The sequence below is a fragment of the Acomys russatus genome, chromosome 4, assembly GCF_903995435.1.
Source record: "Acomys russatus chromosome 4, mAcoRus1.1, whole genome shotgun sequence".
Lineage (NCBI taxonomy): Eukaryota > Metazoa > Chordata > Mammalia > Rodentia > Muridae > Acomys > Acomys russatus.
The window spans coordinates 78,120,727-78,142,214 of NC_067140.1; the positions used below are offsets into that span (position 1 = coordinate 78,120,727).

The 21,488-nt window shown below is 43.0% G+C and overlaps 1 protein-coding gene across 8 annotated transcripts in view; it reads right to left on the reverse strand.

Moving 5' to 3' along the window:
* The window catches only part of Kif16b (kinesin family member 16B), a 270,389-nt gene that overhangs the window by 123,338 nt on the left and 125,563 nt on the right, over positions 1-21,488 (reverse strand). For all 8 annotated transcript variants that reach the window (XM_051144756.1, XM_051144755.1, XM_051144754.1 and 5 more), the window contains exons 13-15: positions 14,310-14,429; positions 13,245-13,296; positions 11,451-11,588 (exon numbers count right to left, since the gene is read on the reverse strand). In XM_051144756.1, the coding sequence (XP_051000713.1) occupies positions 11,451-11,588; positions 13,245-13,296; positions 14,310-14,429 (310 nt within the window). The remainder of the gene's footprint in view (positions 1-11,450; positions 11,589-13,244; positions 13,297-14,309; positions 14,430-21,488) is intronic.

The following is a 21,488-nucleotide window of genomic DNA, read 5'->3' on the forward strand; positions in this document are numbered from 1 at the left end:
TGATGGCTAGAGGCAGCTCATTGTTAGAGGACCTGGCTAGCAGGCACTGGGCCCTAGATTTGACAGCCAGTATCAAAACTGTAATCAATAAAATAGTGGGAGAAGCAAGTATAAAGATTCTGTAGCAGGTGTTTAAGTCTCAAACCTAGGACAAAGGGCTGACTCAGGAGTCCTTAATATATCAAAGCAGAAAAATAAATATATATATATATATACATACATACATACATACATATATATATATATATCAAAGCAGATATGACCTCCAGAATCTCCCAGCATTGCTCAGTCCCAACCTGGGTACCCTGCCTCCTACCCTGAACTCTCCAGCCCAGAGGCTAGGCTGCCCTTCCTCCAGAAGCTCTTCCTATATAACCCAGCCTTTTTGGCAATGTGCAGATCTTTCCTTCTTGGCCTCTTGGCCTCCTGGTCTCCTGGTCTTTCCTCCCACCCCCTCCTCACAAGGCTCAGTGCCAAGTTCACTCTGGACTCTCTCAGATGTCCCTGCCTCTGGCTATGCTCTCCTTTATTTCTACAATAAACCTTCCCCTCCACCATACCTAGGAGTAATCATATACTCCTTTTATTTCTTTTGTCTCTCAACAGGAACAGAGAGGAAATAAGACAGCAAGAGAGTGGCAGACAGGCATGTGGATGTGGCAGAGGGAATAGGGACACCACTGAACAAGATAAGGCTTAAGAGGAGAGGGCAAGGCCCCCGCCCTTCAGGATAGGGTAGGAAAACCACTGCCTTACAGAGGTGTGGTGGAACAGGAGCACATAGCAGTAGGAGATGTGAGTTAGGAAAGTGTCTTTGCAGCTGACAGAAGAATAACCAAAAGAGAAGCCAGGGGTCACAGAGAAGGTCCTCTAGAGAGGGAGGGGCCTCAAGCCTGGGAGAGGCAGCACAGGAGGAGAGCAAACAGTTTGGAAGCCATTTAGGTGATACACACAACAGAATTCAAGGAGGGGCATATGTGGGCAGGGAGGCTGAGGAGGAAGGCTCCAGCATTTCCACTACCTAACCAGTTAGACAGAGAGCTAGCCAGACTCAGCACTGGAAAAGGAACCACAGTGATGTGTTAGAAGGGAACATAAGTTCAGTTACTTTTAGAATAATGAACTTACAGCGTTTTTAGCAAATAAAAACAAAGAGATCTGAGGCTCTAGAAGAAAGGCCTGGAGCTACCTACCTACTAATGATATGTACATGAATGTGTATGCTTGCAGAAATGTATGGGGCGGGGGAGAGAACACAAAAAGGCAAGAGGTGACATTACCCCCAGCGCCACACTTTCTCTAACAAGGCCACACCTCCTAATAGTGCCACTCCCTATGGGCCTATGGGGTACATTTTCATTCAAACCACCAAACTATCTAAGAGTTTTCTTTACTTAATGAAGTCACCAATGTAAGAATGCCACTCAAGTAAAGAGGGAAACAAAGTGGGGAGGGGAGAGGAGGGGAGGGGAGAGAAGGAGAGAGGAGGGGAGAGAGGAGAGAAGAGTGGAGTGGAGGGGAGGGGAGGGGAGGGGATGGGAGGGGAGGGGAAGGGGAGAAGGAGAGAGGAGGAGAGGAGGGGAGTGGAGGGGAGGGGAGAGGAGGAGAGAGGAGAGGAGAGGAGAGGAGAGGAGAGGAGAGACCCGGAGGAAAGCTGGCTTTTAACAACAATATAATGAAGGCTACTGAAATGAAAATAAAAGACTGAACTCTTAAGAATAAAGAGGAAGAAAGCAGGAGCTGAGGGGAATCACTAGTGGAGAATGTTTCTAGAAGGCTAACATGGGAACTAGAAACTACTAGCGGCCGCTGTTTCAAGGAGAGCTGGGTAGGTGAGGGTCAAACCAAGAGAAGAGCTGGGAGAGAGGAGATGCAAGTATGCACACCTACCAAGGACAAACAGTGCCTTACAGACCTCTGTGGCAGGAAAGTCAGCTGCAGAAAGAGGCATCAGGATTAACATGAAACCCAGTGACAGGTGGTCTGAGACCTTCCATGCCCAACCATGGCTATGTGTGCCGAAACAGAGCTCGGGGCAGGGTGCAGCAAGATCCGCCTAAGAAAGTAAATGACCTAAGAAGGATCTTGACAGGCTAAGGAGCTTTTTGGGTCTCAGGTCTGTCCTGGATCTCGAGCTGCACTGCCCTTTAAAACACCTTTCTTTTCAGGGTTCAGCTCTTGGTTCCAGCACACAGGAGGTACCCTTTGAACCCAGATCACACCTATAACATGCTTATAGACAGAGGATGAAACAGGCTCCATGCCATAGTTAGTTTTGATTTATTATAAGGAAATTTGTGAGTATACTTGGAGAGCAATAAGGCAGCTAAAGGAAAGAGTAGATTGATAGGTGGATGGACAGACAAATGAGACTGGCTGGTGATGCAGTTTTCAAATGAGGGCGGAGACTATGGGTCAGTGTGTGAAACGACCACTGTACAAGCATGAGACCTAAGCTTAGATCATTAGCACCCATGTAAAAATCCAAGCATGGTGGTACACCTGTATCCCCAGCATTGGGGAGGTTGCGCAGGAAGGTGAGAGACCTCGTCTCAAAAGAATAAGGTGGGCAAGATATTGAGGAAGACATGCGACATTGGCCTCTAGTCTTCACACCCATATCCACTTTCCCCACCCCCACCCCCACCACACACACCATTGACACACACAATGTCTCTGGGTGAGACCAAGGAGTTATGGCCAAACCTCTCTGGAATTCAGTGTTCTCCTTTACTCATCAACTGGAAAATTCCTAAGGTTCCTTCCTGACCTTAAGTTCTTTTTAACTGTCAGTGGCTCCTTGTTTGAGGTTAATGTGATTAATTGCAGCAGATGGACTTTCTGTGATACACTTAATTTGTAATTTTGAAAGCATGTCTAAACCTCCCTGAAATATATGATGGCTTCTCTGTGATTACTTCAGAGCTTGTTAAATATCCAAAGACAGACAAATCCCAGACAGTCTTAAAAGGGAATGGAGAGGAAAATGACATTGTAAAGAGGGAGACAAAACCTTTTGTTTAAAAGAGGTAGAACACTTTTTTCATTTAAGTCTCTGTGAATGAGAGATGCTAATGATAGTTCATATGAGAGTGTCTTATTTTACTCTTTCAGGTAAGCTGAAAAAGTAAGCATATGTGTATTTTTAGTGATTTCTAGGGAGCATAGGGACACACTTAATACAACAAGTAATCACCCTCCTTCTTACATCTTAATGAGAGTTTCTAATTCTGCTACTGCATAAGTAAATTAACTTATTTTTCTATTAAATGTTGTCATATGAATATTTAAGAGTTGACTTATACAAGATGCTGTTCTGAGTTATAACTGAAACAAATGCATAAGACAATGTGGTCCCAATTGTGATGTCCAGGGTAAGAGAAGCTGAGAGGCTTGAGACAATAAAAGCAGGATCTGCTTCAGAGCTCTTAGTTTTACATTTTAATTATTTAAGAACCCCCATACCTCCCCCTACCCAGCATATGCCGCAGCTGCACTCCTAACTTAGTGGAAGAGGTTTCATTTGAGTTGTGATGGACAGAGAACCCAGATGCAGAACACCATGCACTGCCCTGAAAGGTCGCTCAACAAGAATCTTGAGTAATGAAGGACAAGGATATTCTCGTTTTGTTGCCTGACTACAGGTGAAATAAACTGCTTATAAGATATTTTCTGTGGTTTAAAATGGCTTACAAATCTTATATTGAGATGGTTTGCAATGTTAGCACCATTTGGGGTTCATGATAGAATCTATTCTTCAATATCATGTACCAATACATGAGAGCAAATTAAGTTGTATGTTCTAGGACTTTACACTGCTTTAATAATAGCGATTACTCAAGGCACAGGAATTACAGTAATTCTATGTCAAAAATGTCCTTGAGAAGTGAAATGGGTAAGGCTAGAAGTTGTAGGGATAGACAATTTTAAGCAGATTCTAAATGAATTCAGGCAAGACCTGAGGGTAGCACTGACTGGCTTGGGCACGAATAACAAACACTGGCACTGGGCACCAATGTGATGGTGTAGCAGATGTCACTACCACTGTATGCCATCAGGTCACTGCTGTTTGCGATTGTAACAATGTGTATGAGACCTTACCAAAAACCCACACAGGCATTAACACATCACTTATCAGTGCTCACACTGTAAATTCAGAGTCATAACTTCCTGCATTAGATAAACCACTTTATCCCTCACTTATTCACAGTAAAATTAAAATCTGTAAGCTTAGATTCTGGGCCTCTGGAGAGGAAAGGAAATTGATTTTCAATCTTTGCTATTGATGTTCCCAGTCAAATACCATCAAGGGTTATTTGATGGTCTGTATATGAACTGAGTGCAGAGCTTTTAAATCCTCAAGATTTAGCAGCCCACCCCTCCTCATAAAATCCTCAGTGTGTGCACGGGTGAGCCAGGCTAATGGTTTCTTTTTAAAACATCATGGGGAAAGCAGAGTGCTTCCTGTATGGGACAGATCAGTGCTTCCCAAGGAAAATGTGGATTGGGCATGAAATAACTCAAGAGCAACGGAACAGATGCTAGGAGAATGACTGCGGGTTGTCTGTGGTTCACCGAGGCTTGTCTGGCTTACGGTGCTGCTGTCCCTAACTGGTGCTGCACATCAGAGTATGCCTTGCCAGGGACAAGGAGGTCCTCCACACCTGCTGACATATCCTCAGAAGGACCAATGTGTCTAAAACGGATGGATGGGCTGCCATAATGGCAGTATAGAGAGTCAACAGTTTAAAACCTGCTGCTTAGCTGACAGACTCAGCTCAAGGTACCAAGACACCAAGGAAAGTTGGAAAATCTATCAACTAGGTGTCCACCACCCTGCCATCTTAGTTGATTTCAATGCAAAGGAAACACTGAAAAAAGTGTTTACAATACAGGCCTGTCATGGACATCGGCAGTGCTTCATCCACAGTATTGAATACTGCCCTTCATATCACTCTTTTAAAAACTGCTGGGGAGAGTGGAGAGAGCTTGGATGTCTAAGTGCACCAAACGGATAATGACCACTTTCTTTCTCTTGGTTCGACTAGGAGGAAAGTCCAACATGCTTATTAGAATGAAGTAACTCCAGGAGAAGCCCTCTGCTTTAGTCTGGACAAGAAGGCAGGAGGTCCCTGGTGTCAAATGAAGGGAGCAGAAGCTCTGAGTTATTATATCCAGGATGCTATGGCCATATTTTCCCTCTCCGTGTTCCTTAAATCCTTTGCCCTGGACAGAGGTATAGGTACACAATGCAGAGGAAAGAGTGGAATCAGAAAAGCTCTAATTTCCAGCTCAAGGAAAAAATAAGAAGACCTAAGGAAAAACTAAAGTATTTGTGACACAGTAGGAATTACAAGGTTCACCACCACATGTGCACGTATAGTTCTAAGCCTTAGTAGCATGTTCAGCCTGAGAGATAAGCTAAGGAGCAGAAGCCTGCTCAGGTCCCAGGCTAGCAGGTGGTAGCAGACTCCTTGCTGTGTGCAACAGCAATGCAGAGGCTTTGACACTGAGGCTGTGTTGGTGCTTCACTCACAGCCTCTGCAGCTTAGAATGTTCCTCACTGAGGCCTGACTCCAATAAAGGGATGTCCCTGCTGCAAGAGGGCATCACCATTTCCCATCAGAGAACTGCAGTGAAACTCACTGTATGTCCTTTAACAAAATGCTCAGAAGTTTCTGGATTTGAACCATAATTACGACTTAACAAAGGAAGAACCAGGAAGTTGTCAATGAGCTAGAACAGCAAGTAACGCAAGCTACTGCTGAGACAATGAAAATACTGATAAAGACTTTGAGTTAGTAATCAGAAATATGTTTAGACAAGTATTTTGACTTTAAGACAAATAGAAAATTAAAAATTCAACAAGCGATAAGACATGAAAGGAAAAATCAATTGTTGCCACCAAGAATCACAGCAAATAAGACAAACAAAAGCCTTTTGCGGGATGAGCCCAACAGCAGGAGGCTGCCAGGGAGGAACCGCAAACTAAAGACAGCAAATCAGAGCTTTTGATGCCCTGAGTTGAGAGAGACTAAAATGTCTGATTTTTATGTGATGAGAGGCCCAGAATGAAAGAGAAGTATATGCAGTAGGGAAAACATTTTTAGACCAACAGTGGTGGCAAACTGTCCAACTGTAAAGACAGACAGATGCCTGTGGATTCAAACACTCAGCAGCTTCCAAGCTGGTCACATGATGAAGTCCATGGCAAGACTCACTGTGAAGCTGAGGATGTTGAAAGATCAGGGACGAAGCATTAGGTGTGACGGGCCAACTGGAAAGGAAGGAGTAGAGGCACACAAAGACTAATATTTCTACGGAAGTCACAATTGCCAAGAGTCTGATGTCTGCATGACTAGCTCTAGTTAGCGGCTCTCACACAGAAGCTTGCACCAGAACTACTTCCTGACAGAAAGACCTGGACTGTGGCCCCATTCCTGGACCGTGTGGAGCACAGGGGTTGGAATCTGTGTATCTACCTAGTAAGCTCCCAGGTAATGCCGACGTCACTGATCTCAGACACCTTAAAAAACCATTCTCCTTTTAAAAATAGCTCAGGTTTTGACATGCAAAAATCTGTTAAATTGGTCCATCTATAAGACACATGTCTGATTTTCAGGTCTCTAGCTTGAGGACGGCATCTGAGGGGTACTCAGGTCAGTCCAGGGGAGCTCACAGGGAAAAGACACAGGGGTCTTCTGCTCCTTGCAGCACATACAGGTCCTCTGCCTTAGCTGGTCGATGTGGCTCAGCCCTCGAAGATCTATTTCCCTTTCCAGTTCCACTAAAATTCCCTTCTGATTTGTCACTGAGCAACTCACAGCGGCCCTCAAGCAGATGAAAATTTTATCAAAGGCTTCTCAGCTGCACTCTGCAGACAATCACCTGTTCCCCCTCTCCGGGTGCTTGAATAGATGCAAATATATTTTGGCACCAGAGCACATCACATTCAGATGCACCTAGGTGTGAATTGCCAAGACGCAGCTTCAGTAGCACTTCCAAAATGAGAGATGAATGCTCAATGGATCTGACAGACCAAAAGTGTCCACTGATACAAATGTAGAAGTTAACTACATTTAACAGTGACCAGCTTTAAGCATATATATTACAGCAAAAAATAGTAATAATTCAAATAAGAATGAGCAGTTCCTAGAAGTTTTAAGACAATGCTGAAGCATTTCCTGAATTACGACATGCTTGACCATCGTGCTATTTCTAATTAAACATATGGTGGTTAGGGTCAGGAGGACTCAGGAGTTCAGACTCAACCAAGAAGAGTTACGGATAGGACACCATGGACACACATTTACTTTCTTCTTTCCGTCAGCTCATTTTTATGGACTTAACCTGGGATCGTGAGAAGCAGGGGACCTGAGCTCTGGGTACATGGGAAGAGAAGAGTATGTTTACATACGAAGACAAAGGGAAGGCGCCTGATGCCAGGCACTAGAGAGTACACAGGGAACATTCCACCCTATGCAAGCTCGCAGTTCTAGCTAATGCTCTTCATTTTAATGACAATGCTAACAGATGAAAACCTTTCCTATTGTGTGTGTGTGTGTGTGTGTGTGTGTGTGTGTGTGTGTGTGTTTACGTGTGGGAGGTATGCTATTTGAGAAAAGACAGTTTACTGACACAAGCTGAAAATGAAGAAAAAACAAACAAACAAACAAACAAACAAAAAAACACTCTTGCCCCTAATGGGGACAACTTGCTAAATTTAGACAAATCTATTAGCTGGCATTCGCATGTGTCAAGTGATTTAGATAAGGAAGTTTTAATTACTACTTGTGCTGTTTTAATGGCACAGCCTAGCACATTTCCAAATGAAAGTAATTTACCAATGAAGAGACAGCTGAATGCCAAATATCAGCAATAAGCTGATGGTCACACATGATGACCCTGAGGTGCAGTCACCTAAGGGCAATACAGTAAGATGGCACTGTAATGCAGGTTGACGTAAACCTGCGTTTTCTGTCCTAGATCCCTTCTGTTCTAAAAGCACGAAACTGTTAACAAAACTGTTTCTTCTGTTATATTTTTCAAAGATCCAATTGAGAGTTTACAGGCCAATTCTGAGGACTAAGAAACAATGAGCCAGGAAGTATGGTAGACCAACAAACCACTACAGTAAAGCAGAGACGGAACTTAGGACAACAGACAGGGAGACCGAGGTGCCCGGGACGTGACGATCTTCAGGGCTCTGCATAGGACCTACGCCTAGCTCATAAAGCCAAAGAGGACTTAACAACACATACAAGGCAGGATTTCAGAGGGTGAAAGCATGAATGATAATGAATGATAATGAATGGTCTGCTATAATTTTTGTCAATGTTCTGTACTAATACAGCAGCTGTCTGGCTACCTCAAGATTCATCTCCAAGAGGCTTGGTTGCCAAAAGTTAATTCACTGCACCTGACTTCGCAAAAATAACCTAAGCAGGACATGCAGAAGTGCTCTATGGAACTGACTTTAAAAAGCTGCTTTATAGGCAAAAGCCAAAAGAGGTTTTTGAGTATAAAAATAATGTTTTATTTAATCCTGCTCTTCACTTACTGTGTTTTTAATGAAATCCATTTTTTTTTACTCTTTACTATAGGCATTTTTTTTTTAATTAAACCCTTATCAAGATAGTCTATGATCCTTGTATACAAATTTTAAACCCTGACTCCTCCTTCTCCAGCAGTGACGATGATCTGGAAGGAAGAATGTGTCAGTCCTATTTACTTCCTTTTATTTTCACTGCACATATGCACACACCTCCAATTTATCATGTCACTTTGTGTCATAAAAACACGTTCCAGCTTTCATTGTAATAATCTTCAGACATCAAGCAAGCCAAAGTAGATGTTTTTAATCCTTAATTATAAAAGACTGCAGCTGTTTTACCTTAGATAGGATCTGTGCTAAAGAAAAAAAGGATGGATGAAAAAAAAGTTGTCATCTTGTTACTCTCATGCAGTATCTTACTCTCGATGCCATCTAGCAGTCCCCTGCCCTGACACTTGCTAATGGCATTTACCTCTGTGCGCAGTACTCTAATGCCTTCAAGCAGCTCCACGACTCAGCAAAGGAACTCAAGGCCACCGGATCTGAACATCATGGCACCATGATGATAAAGGAATTAAGGGAACCTCACAGAGAAAGACAAGCCCTGCAATTAGCCTTCAATGTCAGTTAATTCTACGGCTTTCTTTGGAAAAGTCACATCTGAGATAGACAAAAAGATCAAGTATAGTTCTTAATCTGAATCACTACCCAAAAGAGCCATATTTTAAATAAAGTCATCCAGTTAGGTTGGAGAAGACAATAGATAGATAGATAGATAGACAGACAGACAGACAGATAGATAGATGATAGAGAGATATATGACAGAATAAAAATACTTCATTTGAGAAGTCTATTGACATGTATTATTGAATCCACAAGCAAATTAGAGACATAATTACAGCTATCTAAAGCATTTCCGAAAGCTCAATAACCCAGCAGCCCTCCTTTCATGGGCAGTAGGAGGGAGAGAAGGATCACCCAGAGTTAAATGTTACATTCCAGGCAAAGGCTACACTGCATAGTGCTCTTTTAAGAACTGGGCAGCTCTAGGACAGTACAAGGTGAGTTCAGAATAGCTTGCCTCAGAGGGTAATAAGCAAATGCTCGCAAAACAATGTCAAACCAAAAGACACAAAAGCCACCTTGACGGAGCTCACACTGGCCAAACCTGAGACAATTTGAACATTCAAAATAAATGATGGCAAAACAGAGCAAATACTAACTACAATGCCAAACGATGTGAGTCTGCTCATTTAAATACTGAATAAACAAATGGCAAGAAAAAAAAGCTTTTCCACACCAAAGAAAATCACCTTTTTAAACCAAGAGAATAATAATTCAGCAAAAATTTTAAAAATAGTTTCTGAAACAGTGAACCATGATATTACAAGCTAGACTAGAGAGATAGCTCAGAGGTTAAGAGTGTTGCCTGTTCTTCCAAAGGTCCCAAGCTCAATTCCCAGCAACCACATGGGAGCTCACAACAATTTATAGTGAGATCTGGTGCCCTCTTCTGGCGTGTAGGCACACATGTGGGCAGAATACTGTATAAATAATAAGTCTTTTTAAAAAGATGTGGCAAAGGATAGAATATTGATAATCAAAATATGCTCTCAACACATTTATCTAAAACCAAAGCCAGGGCAAGTGACTTCACAGAGAAAAAGCCTAACCTTTTACCAATGAACCAAAGTGAGCACCATTTGCAACAGACAGATGAAAATCTGGGGTGGGATAGGAGGAAAATGCAGCGCTGTCAGAAATTCATCATACTGGGAGTGTAAGCCTTGCCTGGTCTACAAAAGGCTGACCCAGTACTGCCTGCAAATGAACAAAACTGCAAATGATATTAGTCTAATTATGAAAAAGATCAGAGAAACCCTACATACAAGTCAGGAGACATACTACAATACAGCTGATGCACTCTTCTCAATGTCCTAAACGTCCAAGGAAGACAAAGGGCCTAGTCTAGATTGAAGGAACTAGAGACGTGGCCAGCAACGCCACGCAGACACAATGTGGCCAGCAATGCCATGCACACACAATGTGGCTAGCAATGCCATGCACACACAATGCTGGACATGCGAGAAGCAGGCAGCCAGGTGTGACTAGGGTCTAAGGCTCACCATCAGTTTTCTAACTGAATAGCTGTACGGCAGCTATGTGCAGAATCTTACTGCTGGACGAAATGTACTCAGAGAATACTGGACACTTGCACAATCAGAGACCCAAAGAGGCCATTTGTTGAAGGCACTGTCCCCTGAGTTTGGGACAGCTGAAATCTTGAAGACGCAGAGTCTCCTGAAAGGTCCTCAGATAGATACGGGTGCACCTCCCTCTCCTCTTTTGTTTTCTGGTCATGAGACAAGTGGCTTAATTCATCACAGGTTCATAGACAAGAGACCAGAACTTCTTTTCTCTTTAAAATCTTATCAACTTACGTTCAAAGAAAAAAGGCAGACTGACATGTAATAGTTATTTTAACATGGTTCTGTGACTAAGTTTTGCATTATTTTTATACTTTTTTAAAAAAGAATACTGAAGTTATTTCAAACAGAAAAGACATGATACCCAGTGCTGCACATATAACTGTAATGACTCATTAGAAGGGTATAAACATTGGAAATAAAAGTATTAAAGAAAATCATTGTATTAAACTTTTACTTGTAAAAGGTAATTCTTAACTTTAAAAATCCTCTAATAGTTAATTTTCATAACAATTGTACATACTCACAAATATGTCATGTTTAATTCAACAGACAGTTATAATGCAGCCCTCCAGCGAGAGAGAAACAGGATGAGGCAAACAGTCCTTACCCTGTGTCCCTAACCAGTGAGATGCATACACTCCCCAATTCCACCTTGCTTTCTCCATCTGAAAAGCAAAACCAGGTACCTTGATTTAGCTGTGTGGCATCCCCAATCTGGACACCATTCACAGAGCACTGGGACCCGCTCAGGGGTATCAGAGTCACTGTTCCCCCGGCATTCTCAAAGACACAGTGCTCACTCTCCAGGTCAAGGCCATGAAGGACTAGGAGAGAAAACAAAGGAGAAAGTTAGTCCACTCTGGTATATGCTACAATGATTTCCCAACTATTTATTTCCACGAGAGGGCTGTGAACATTTTTTAGTGAGAAAACTCTAATCTGTGGGTCTATAACACCAAGTGGAAAAACAAAGGCATCCATGACAGTCACCTCAAAGGCTCTGGCTACCCTGCCTGCAAATACAGGGAGCTCTGCCATGACACCTTACTCTTCCTAAAGGATGCAGTTAGGTAGCTTCTTTGACTGAGAACCAGTGCTCAATACTGACAAACTCCCACCAGCCACAGGGAAACACAAGAACAAAAACAGTGCATGTGGGTCATCTACAGCCCATGAGCCCTCTGTCTTACAAATAGTGCCTCCCAGAAATGGAAAACAGAGGCATGGCATGACATGGACCGCAGGAGGCTCTAGGACAGTAGTTCTCAACCTCTGAGTCCGTGATCCTTCTAGGGGTCAAATGACCCTTTCGCAGGAGTCACCTAAGACTGTTGAAAAATACAGATAATCATACTATGATTCACAACTAGCAAAATTATGAAGCCACAGTAAAAACAATTTTATGGTTGGGGGTCACCACAACATGAGAATGAGTTAAGGAGTTACAGTGTTAGGAAGGTTGAGAACTACTGTCCTGGGAGCTTCCAGAGGCTTCTCTGAGCTGCCCACTGCCACAGCCTGTGCTGATTCTGAGACCTTTGATGATTATCTATGAGCATCTTGGCAATGGCAAATATGGACGTCTCCCAGGGAATTCAGTTTCTCAGGAGTAGCTCTCACAGTCTCTGCACCAGTGAACGTCTCTGGTCCTTACCAACAGTCATCACTTACAGTTACTCCCAAGGCTAAAATCAAACAAAGGGATTGATACCAAAGTAGACTCATAAGTACTTGTGTCTGGAAGCTTCTGGAATTGTCTTTCATCTCTCCCCATCTCTAGTAAATAAATACTAAGTGTACACAGAAACATGCAACAGGCAGCTCATTAGCATAGACTTGATAGAAAAGCAAGTTCCTCCCAGCAACTCTAAACATTATCTTGAAATGGGGAATTCTTCCTCCAGTCGCCACTGTGCCCCATCTACACATATACACCAACTACCATCCACATTCTCTGCCACAGACCCACCTCAGGGATGCTCAGAAGATGGTGCAGGCTGCCATCTGCTGACGCTGAATGGCTGGCTATCTGGATGCCTTGTGAAGACTATAGGACACCCAGAAAGCCAAGCCTCCTGGTGTGTGCCTGGCATGTGGTCTTATACTTGGCCATCACCTCAGTGTAGAGAACTATCTATCTCCTGGGTTTTAAAAGGCCTGGCATCCTGTATCCATGTCTGCTGGCTTATTTCCATCAGTCACCATGACAAGCAGAGGGTGACAGTGTAGAGTGATTTAAATAACTGTACTAGCAGGATAGAGACTTATGTGGGGCAGCAGAAAGAAGTCATGCTTTAGTTTTGCTCACTGAATTAACCGTTCTTGTTATTCAATTGAGTTGTGGTTAAAATATAGATATACATATATTGAGCAATATGCTTCAACATTTTTTCTTATAACACTTCAATGTCAATCAAGAAAAAGCTTGTTGAGTAACTGTGGTTTTTAAAAATCACTGAGAGGATCACTGATAGCCTCACCAATATCTTGCTCTGTTGCAGCATCTTCTCTGCCAACGTAAGTCTGACCTTCCTGGGAAAGAAATTCAGTAATATTCGTTAGTGAGCAGCAAGCAGGAGGACGTCTAGCTCCTCCACTTCACATCCCACCCTGGCGCATCCCACCCACATGGCCACAGGTGAGCGTGCTTTGGGGTACACAGTGGCGCATCCCACCCACCTGGCCACAGGTGAGCGTGCTTTGGGGTACACAGTGGCGCATCCCACCCACCTGGCCACGGGTCAGCGCTGGGGTGCACAGGGGCGCATCCCACCCACCTGACCACAGGTCAGCGCACTGAGGTGCGCAGTGGTGCATCCTACCCACCTGGCCACAGGTGAGCGCGCTTTGGGGTGCACAGTGGCCTCAGTCAGCTTAGGGTACTGAACACTGCAGTGCCATGCATCCTGGTCGGCTGAGCACCACCATCACTGCAAAGGCAAACTGCCCAGAAAGGCTAAGCTCTTGCAGCCCGCTCAGGCCTGCCATTTCAAGGATGCTTCAGATCCTTTCTGCAGGGCTTCTCCTTCAGCGGACAAGGGCTTCCTTATGTCCAAAGATGCATGATATAAGAAGCCATGAAACCCAAGGCAGTACAAGCTCATTGTGAGTCATAGATCAGAGAGAAGACACTAAAACTGAGGTCACAGAGGACCTTGATAACTGACAAGGAACTCTGCTCTCTCAACAGTGAGAACTGTTTCAGAGCCAAGCCTGAGGAGGAACACAGCAAGTCCCACTTCTGGCTCCTTGTTCCTTCCTCAGTTTTTCTGCCTTTCCTCCTCTTATCTCCCTTTTTCTGATCCACAGAAAAGAAGCCAAAATGGATGACTCATCATTTAACTTCAGCACTCTATAAACACAGGACTTCAAATACCACTGAATCCCAATGAACTGTAGAAAATCCCCAAAGGCTCAGGGATTTGTTGTGTATTCTTTAATTTAATAGTTGTATTCATGGCCATAAAGTATTATAATAAACCTTCCTAGAGTCTAAGGGGAAATCTGGAAGCAAAATTAGAATGTCCCAGCTAAGCAGTTTCTACCTTCAAGTGATACAGGATGATGCCGGTACTCAGAAGGTCATCATCAATGCCAATCAAGTGAGGCAGCTCGCTGTCCAGAACCACACCAATCCCCTCTTTCCTGAGGGCTAAGGTTTGCTCCTGAAATTAGGAGGAGAGAGAGAAGAAAAAGGTTACTCTGAGAAAAGACAACTTCATATTAGGTGTTCTTAAGATATTTGAAATAAGTAATATTTTATTTCTAATAATAAAAAATGAAAGAAAAATGGACTTTAAATTTCATGTTGAAAATCTAGAAGGCAGTAGGCAAAATGAACTTGGAACATATAAAATGTTCAGCATAAAATGAATTAAACTCTTACCTTGATATATATATATATATATATATAACCTTTCAAAGTCAATCTCAAGGCTCATCTTCCTTAGCAAGGACTTTATAATCACCTTCTGTAAAGTAACTTTTCTCCCTTCTTCAGGTCCTGTGCTTTCTTAACAGCTAGGAGTCTCGTTAATTGCCAACCCTTCTCACTGGTCACCAGGATGTACTGAGATGTTCTTAGGAAAGCAGCTACCTCACTGACGTCTGCATCTCTACATCTCTGCATCAGAGATATCCTTCACACCCTTTATTATCTTCTCAGGGATCTCCCCACTCAACACACACGCACACGCACACATATGTGCACACACACTCACACATGCACGCACACACACATGTATGCATGCACACACATACACACTCACACACATGAGTGTACACACACATGAATGCATGCACACACACACAGACACATGAACACATACATGCACACACACAAACACGCACACACACACACACACACACACACACACACCCTGTGCTTTCCACTCCATTTACAGGGGTGATTTAACTGAGAAGTGCTCTCCACAGTCTTAGAAACTTAAACATTTGATGGCCAGTTGGTGGCACTGTTTTGAGAGGTCTGGGTAATACAACCATGCTGGAAGTATGCCACTGAGAGCAGGCTTTGAGAGTCAATGCTTCCTGTCCTTTCTAATTTGCTCTCTCTTCTTCCTGGGAAGGTGTGAGCTCCCAGCTTACGGCTGCCATGCCTGGCCTATGCTGTCACATCTCCCACCATGCCTTCTCTGTACTTCTCAAGTCCCTCGCTGCCCTTCTTTTGAGATGACCTCATGATCGCGAGGCTGTCAATCTTGGACTCTGTTCATGCTTACTCCCTGAAGGGGAGTCTCATCCTGCCTCTTCACTTACCAGCCACTCACACACTGAGGACTCATCAATTAAAATTGATAGGACATACTTCTCCCTTAGCTTTCATATTTGCATACTTATACTTACCTAACCCAGTGTCTCTATAGAAATACACATTAAAAAGAAAACAAACAAGAAACAAAACTCCCTCAAACCTGCAGACTATCCACCCATCTCAGCAAATGTTAATCTTCCTTATTATTACTCAGATGAAAAGCTGTGGCAATATGTCACTCCTTTCCTTCTCTAAATTCTACTCCTACATTGTTGTGTCTACTTTCAAAGTATACCCAAGGCTAGTAACATGAAGCCCTGCACTATTTTGGCCAACGCTAACCCATCATTACCTTTCACCTGGATTGCTGCAATGACCCATGCCATCACTGAAATCCATAACTCAGCAGCCAGAGAGATGGCAGAACAGGTAATTCCGCCCAGAGACTTTAAATGGCCTCTAGTGTTGCTGAGAGAACAGCTAAAGTCTTTGTATTGTTACAAGGGCTTGGCCTCAGCCCTTCCTGACCCACACTAACCTCCTGTCACTGTCTCTTGTGGATCCCAAATGTGCTGGCTCACCCAACTGTCGGACTTTATCACTGAGGTGCTTCTGCTTTAGTGACTAGTGTCATCTGCCATTGCTCTTCTGTGTCTTCCCTGGCAGCAGAGTCTGAGCATATAACCACTACTGATGCTTATAATTCACTTTTACCCACTGGTGGATAATCTGCAGTGGCCCTGGCCTCTATTTTTGAATGCTGGTAACAGCCTACATCTCCTCAAGACAGTAGCAACCACAGCTTCCTCCAAATGTCATTGTATCCCTGGTCCATGACATGACTTATTATCTCAATCCAAAGTCCCTCACTCAACCCTACTACATAACAGCAAGGACCAGCTTTCCCTACGCCTGCTAGTTTCCTTCTATAGCAGCTCTGAAACTCACATTTGTGAAGGGACTGAGTGGGTAGACATAAGAAGTTAGGGCAGTGTGTCATATAAGGACTTCAGCAATCCCCTAGGAGAGAAACCAAGAGGCTCATGTCTTCGTTCCATGCCCGAATGGTGCCAAACTAGATCAAAGGCTCTGGAGAAGTTCAATGTGGGAGGCTGACAGACTCCAAAAGATTTAGGGTAAAAACTTCAAATGAAACTTGAACTAAATCACACCCAAACGTGTAGCAGTGTTGGAGATGTGACAGACATACTGGGTAGCAGACCTAGTTCTGACCAGATTTTCCAGTCAGAGATACTCCTGGTGAATATCTCCACAACTCTCGCCTACAGTCAAGACACACTTGTCTATCTCACAGCTGACACCTAAGGATGCTGACTTTTATTTCTGGGCAGAACCTCTGTCCTGTAGTGCCTTTAATCAGGCGAACAACATACTGCCTGCCTGTCATTCTCGAAGCAGCAGATTCTGAACCTCTCAAGCTAGTGTCAAAGCAAACCTTAAATATGGAGCCCAAAGGAGTTCCAGATGAGTTCAGGATGAGCAAGAAGATTAGGAAATCCCTCAGAACTTCCCTCTGTAGACATTTAGATCTCAAATGCACCCTTGGAGACTTGAAGTCACACAAGAAGGCGACAAAAAGAAGGAACCCAGAAAGATGGTTTTCTTAAAAAGCACACATAAAAATCACCACTTGGAAGAAAGCAATTTAACTTAACAGCCATTAAATAGATACACGGAGAAACGACCAATGCATAAGTTAGACTCTAGAAAAGGCAATGCAGCATGCCATCATTCTGCAGGTACCTCTCCTATGGACCAGCGCTCATCGCACGGCTGGAAAGCTCAGGCTCTGAGGTCGGGAGACTCAGGAATCTTGATTTATGACGCCAAGACTCTTGCCAACCACGGCTGGAATGAGCACTCTACACAGAACAGGCTGTATGTCTACCGCCTGTGTTCCATGACTTTCCTCCTGATAATAAAATTTCAACAGAAGTGGAACAAGTGTGGTTTCTTTCTTAAAGATATATATTATAGAGGAAAAGTTAACCACACAGCTCCATCCATAAAAACAACGCCCCACTGCAAAGTGTAGTCTCATTCACAAGTGACAATGCTGCATAAAGGTGAAGAGACTGCAGAGCAATGAGCTGCTTCTGCCAGAGGCACAAAAAGTAAAGTGACTGCCCTCCTAGGTCCAGTGCCATATGCACTTTCCTTCTACAAGAACCACAAACAAGAATCTTTCCCTCCCTCTCCCCCCCCCTCACACACACACACACACACACACACACACACACACACACACACACAAAACAGGAAAGAAAGAAAGAAAGAAAGAAAGAAAGAAAGAAAGAAAGAAGAGAGAAAGAAATCGTAACAGTTCTAACTTAAACTGGAGATTTCATTTTGGATTACATCCAAGTTCACTTTAATGTTCTTTACAAGAAATTAAAATAATTTTTTTTTCTTCCTTAAAATAAGTTTTATACACTTTGGAAGGCATGGGAAATTCAGTATTTTGGAGCTGTTACGTCAAAAACATTTTTTGTTCTCTCTCTCTCTCTCTCTCTCTCTCTCTCTCTCTCTCTCTCTCTCTCTCTCTCTCTCTCTCTCTCTCACTCTCTCACACACACACACACACACACACACACACACACACACACACACACACACACACACACCATGGGCAAAACCTGTACCCAGAAAAGTTTTCCAGGTCCAAGAGTGGGGCAGATGAATTTTTGATTAATGCTGCCCTAAAGCTCCATGACATTCAAGCTGCATTCGACTACATGATATTATAAAAGTGTCACCTCATAAAACTGAAAACGAGGGTTTAAATCATTGCTCAAGTGAAAAAGTAATTTCAGACAAAAATATCTATCACATATAAAATATTTATTGAGTGGCATCTACTGTTATACATAATTTATGAAACACCTCTTGGATAAGACAGAATGCTTAACATAGCGGGGCTGGCTTTCCTTCTGTAACTCCTGGCACAATGGGCCTCAAAAAAGAAGTGAAATATGTAGAGTTGCAGATAGCGCATAGTGAAACAAAGCTTTCCGTCCACCAAGTGTATTCTCATGAACAGGGAACCCCAGAATGACTAGATGTGCCAAAGTCATTTTTAACAATGTGTTTCTTACATTTGCAAAAAATCTAAGCTCAATGTGTGTTGCTTCAACTTCCAGACACCTATCCAGGTAAAACATTTCTGAATGTAAAACACATGCAGACATGAGACAGACACATCTCAGCCACATTCTGGGGACTTCAGGGGTGAAGCAGAAGGTGGCAAGCAGGATTTCCTAAATTCAGAGAAGACTGCATAAGGATACTCTTTGCTATGGAGGAGGGGCTTGTAGCCACCACACAGTGCTATAGTGAAGAGGGTTCAGTTTTTTAAGTCATGACTTTATCCTTTGTTTCTCACACTGAGTCATGTAAATTCAATCGCTTCCTTGGATAAGTGAAAAAGACACTACTAATGGAAAGGCATACTGGACTGGGAGCATAACTCAGTGACAGAACAAAAGCATAGCCAGCATGAGGTCCCAGCTCGCACTGAACCTGCTAGGAGGAGATGGCCATGCCAGGCTCACGTCAGTCACACACTAGGTGCTGCCTATTGGTACTGTGGGGAATGACTTTAACATGGTTTGTTTGTTTTGTTTATTTGTTTTTTGTTTTGGGTTGCTTTTCCATCCAAACAGTTAAAAGTAAATTTCAGGAATATTTTGGAAATTTAGTCTTATATATTTTGCCAACTGGTGACATTGTACAGCTCTGACTCATAGAAAGAGTAGCTAACTTCTGCAATCCAGAACACAAACATGGCCACACAGGGGCGTGGCGGAGAGCTACAGCACGTGCCTAGTGTGGGTGGGAAGGGGAGGAAAGCCAAGCAGGAGGTAACACTTCTATAAAAATAAAAGCCAGTAGCAGAGGTTATCCGTCAATCTGAAAAACTGCACATGATTTAATCTAACAGATGGAAAAGAAACCGAAGTATTTGTTGTCTTTCAATAAAATGTATCTTTACTCCAAGAACTATTTCATAAAATGATTTTTAAAAACCCACTAAGTTGAGAAAAGACATTATGGGACCAGTTGGTGTGGTTCTCCTTCACTGTCAAGATTTAGAACTGACATGGAAACTCAGCAAGGTGCCTCTATGGAGATGCTTCCAGAAAGGCTTGACTGAGCAGGGATGACCTATTCCTGAATGTGGGAGGTACCATCACATGGACCATGGTCCTAGACTAACATGATGGAGAAAGCTGAGCACCAACACTCATTGCACCTGCTTCCTGACTACAGATGCAATGTGACAGGCTGTCTCATATTCCTGTCACTGTTGCATCTCCTCCATGACTTCCTATCCCAAACTGTGAGACAAGATAAACCCTTCTATTCCTAAGTTGTCTCTGTGAAGCATTTTGTCAAAGCAAGTAGAAAAATGATTAATGTCCCTGGTATACCATGTTTTGGTGAGAATTCCATGTTTGGGATTGTGTTCCTCCTGTCCTGATAGCTGAATGGTATCAGCAGTACCAATTAGTGGCCACAAGGTAGGCTGCTTCCTTGCCCATGAAATGCTAAAGATAGGACTTCACTTTCTCCAGAGACTGAATGTTGCTAGTGGAAGTGGAAGTATTGAGCCAATGACTTTCTTTTCTTTTTTTTCTTTTTTTTTTTTTTTTTGCCAATGACTTTCTTTTAGTCCATGGCACACAAGTTGTTTTCAACTCACATGTTTAAAGAAATATCCCATTATCTTTGAAATTCAATAGTATGATTAGAACAGATGTCAGAGTTGAAGACTCTTTCCATTTTCCTGGAACACACTGCATTATCCCAATCTGCAGACTCAGTTTTTCAATTTTATGAAATTTGGCCTGTCTTGCTCTCCATCCTTTGTTGCATCTGCTGACTCTCTCCTCAGGGAGCAGCGATTACCCCAACATTGTACTGTCTCAGCCCCACGCCCCGTCCAGCTTCAGCCATGTTAATGCCGGGTCATTTCATCTGGATTCACTCACATTATCCAGGATTTGCTCTAGTAACTTGATTTCCAATGCATCTATTATTTTCCTTGAGGTTTCTAATTTTATTTGTTCTGCAGTAATATCGTCTTAGACCTCAAGATGATTCTTTAGCCCACAATCTTTTTCATCTCCCCTGCTTTTTATTATCCTCTTGCTTTGTTTATTGAGTTCCTGCTTCTCATTAGCCGGCTTCATGGAATTAAAGAACTGTAAGGCCTTCTTGTCCTGACATGCGGTGTCATCTAGATAAGGATCGTTTTGTCTTCAGCAGGCTTCATGATTCATATTCATTTTCTCTCTTTCTCCTCTTCTCCTTTTACATAACTGTCCTGTTTCTTTCTGTTCTGTCATATTTGTGACTCTTCTGCTCAGAAGACTGAGGGGTCTGCATTGCTGGCCACGTTTCTCTACCTCGAGGCCATAAGAGGAGGCAGCAGACCTTGTAGAAGGCAGTTCGGGACTCCGCCCTCTCTTACATGACTTGTCTTCTACACAGCTCCTTTCCTCTGCTTGGAGGACCAGTTCCAAGGGCTGAAGAAAGGCGGCAGTTTTAGCTTTGTGGCCTTCCGCCAGGACTTCCAGCAGGTGATTTCCTTGTGATATGTACCAGGCACCTCAGTAAGGTATTTCTTATTAAAATTAAGTTACCATTTTGACTAGCAAGTATTCTATAATAATTAATATTTTCTAAAAATCTACAAATGCTAAATAGCCACTGTAATAAGAGAAAATGACCTAAGATCCCAAAAGTATGCCCAAAATGTCTATGACACAGAATCCATTGTTTCTGAGCATTTTCTTCACTAACAGAAATGAAATGGTTGCCAAAATTATCAAGAAGCAAACAAAACTGTCATCTGCCTCAGTTACATGCAGTGCACACAAAACCTGCAGAAGCCATGGAGAAACAGGTAAGAGATGTCTCTGCCACTTAC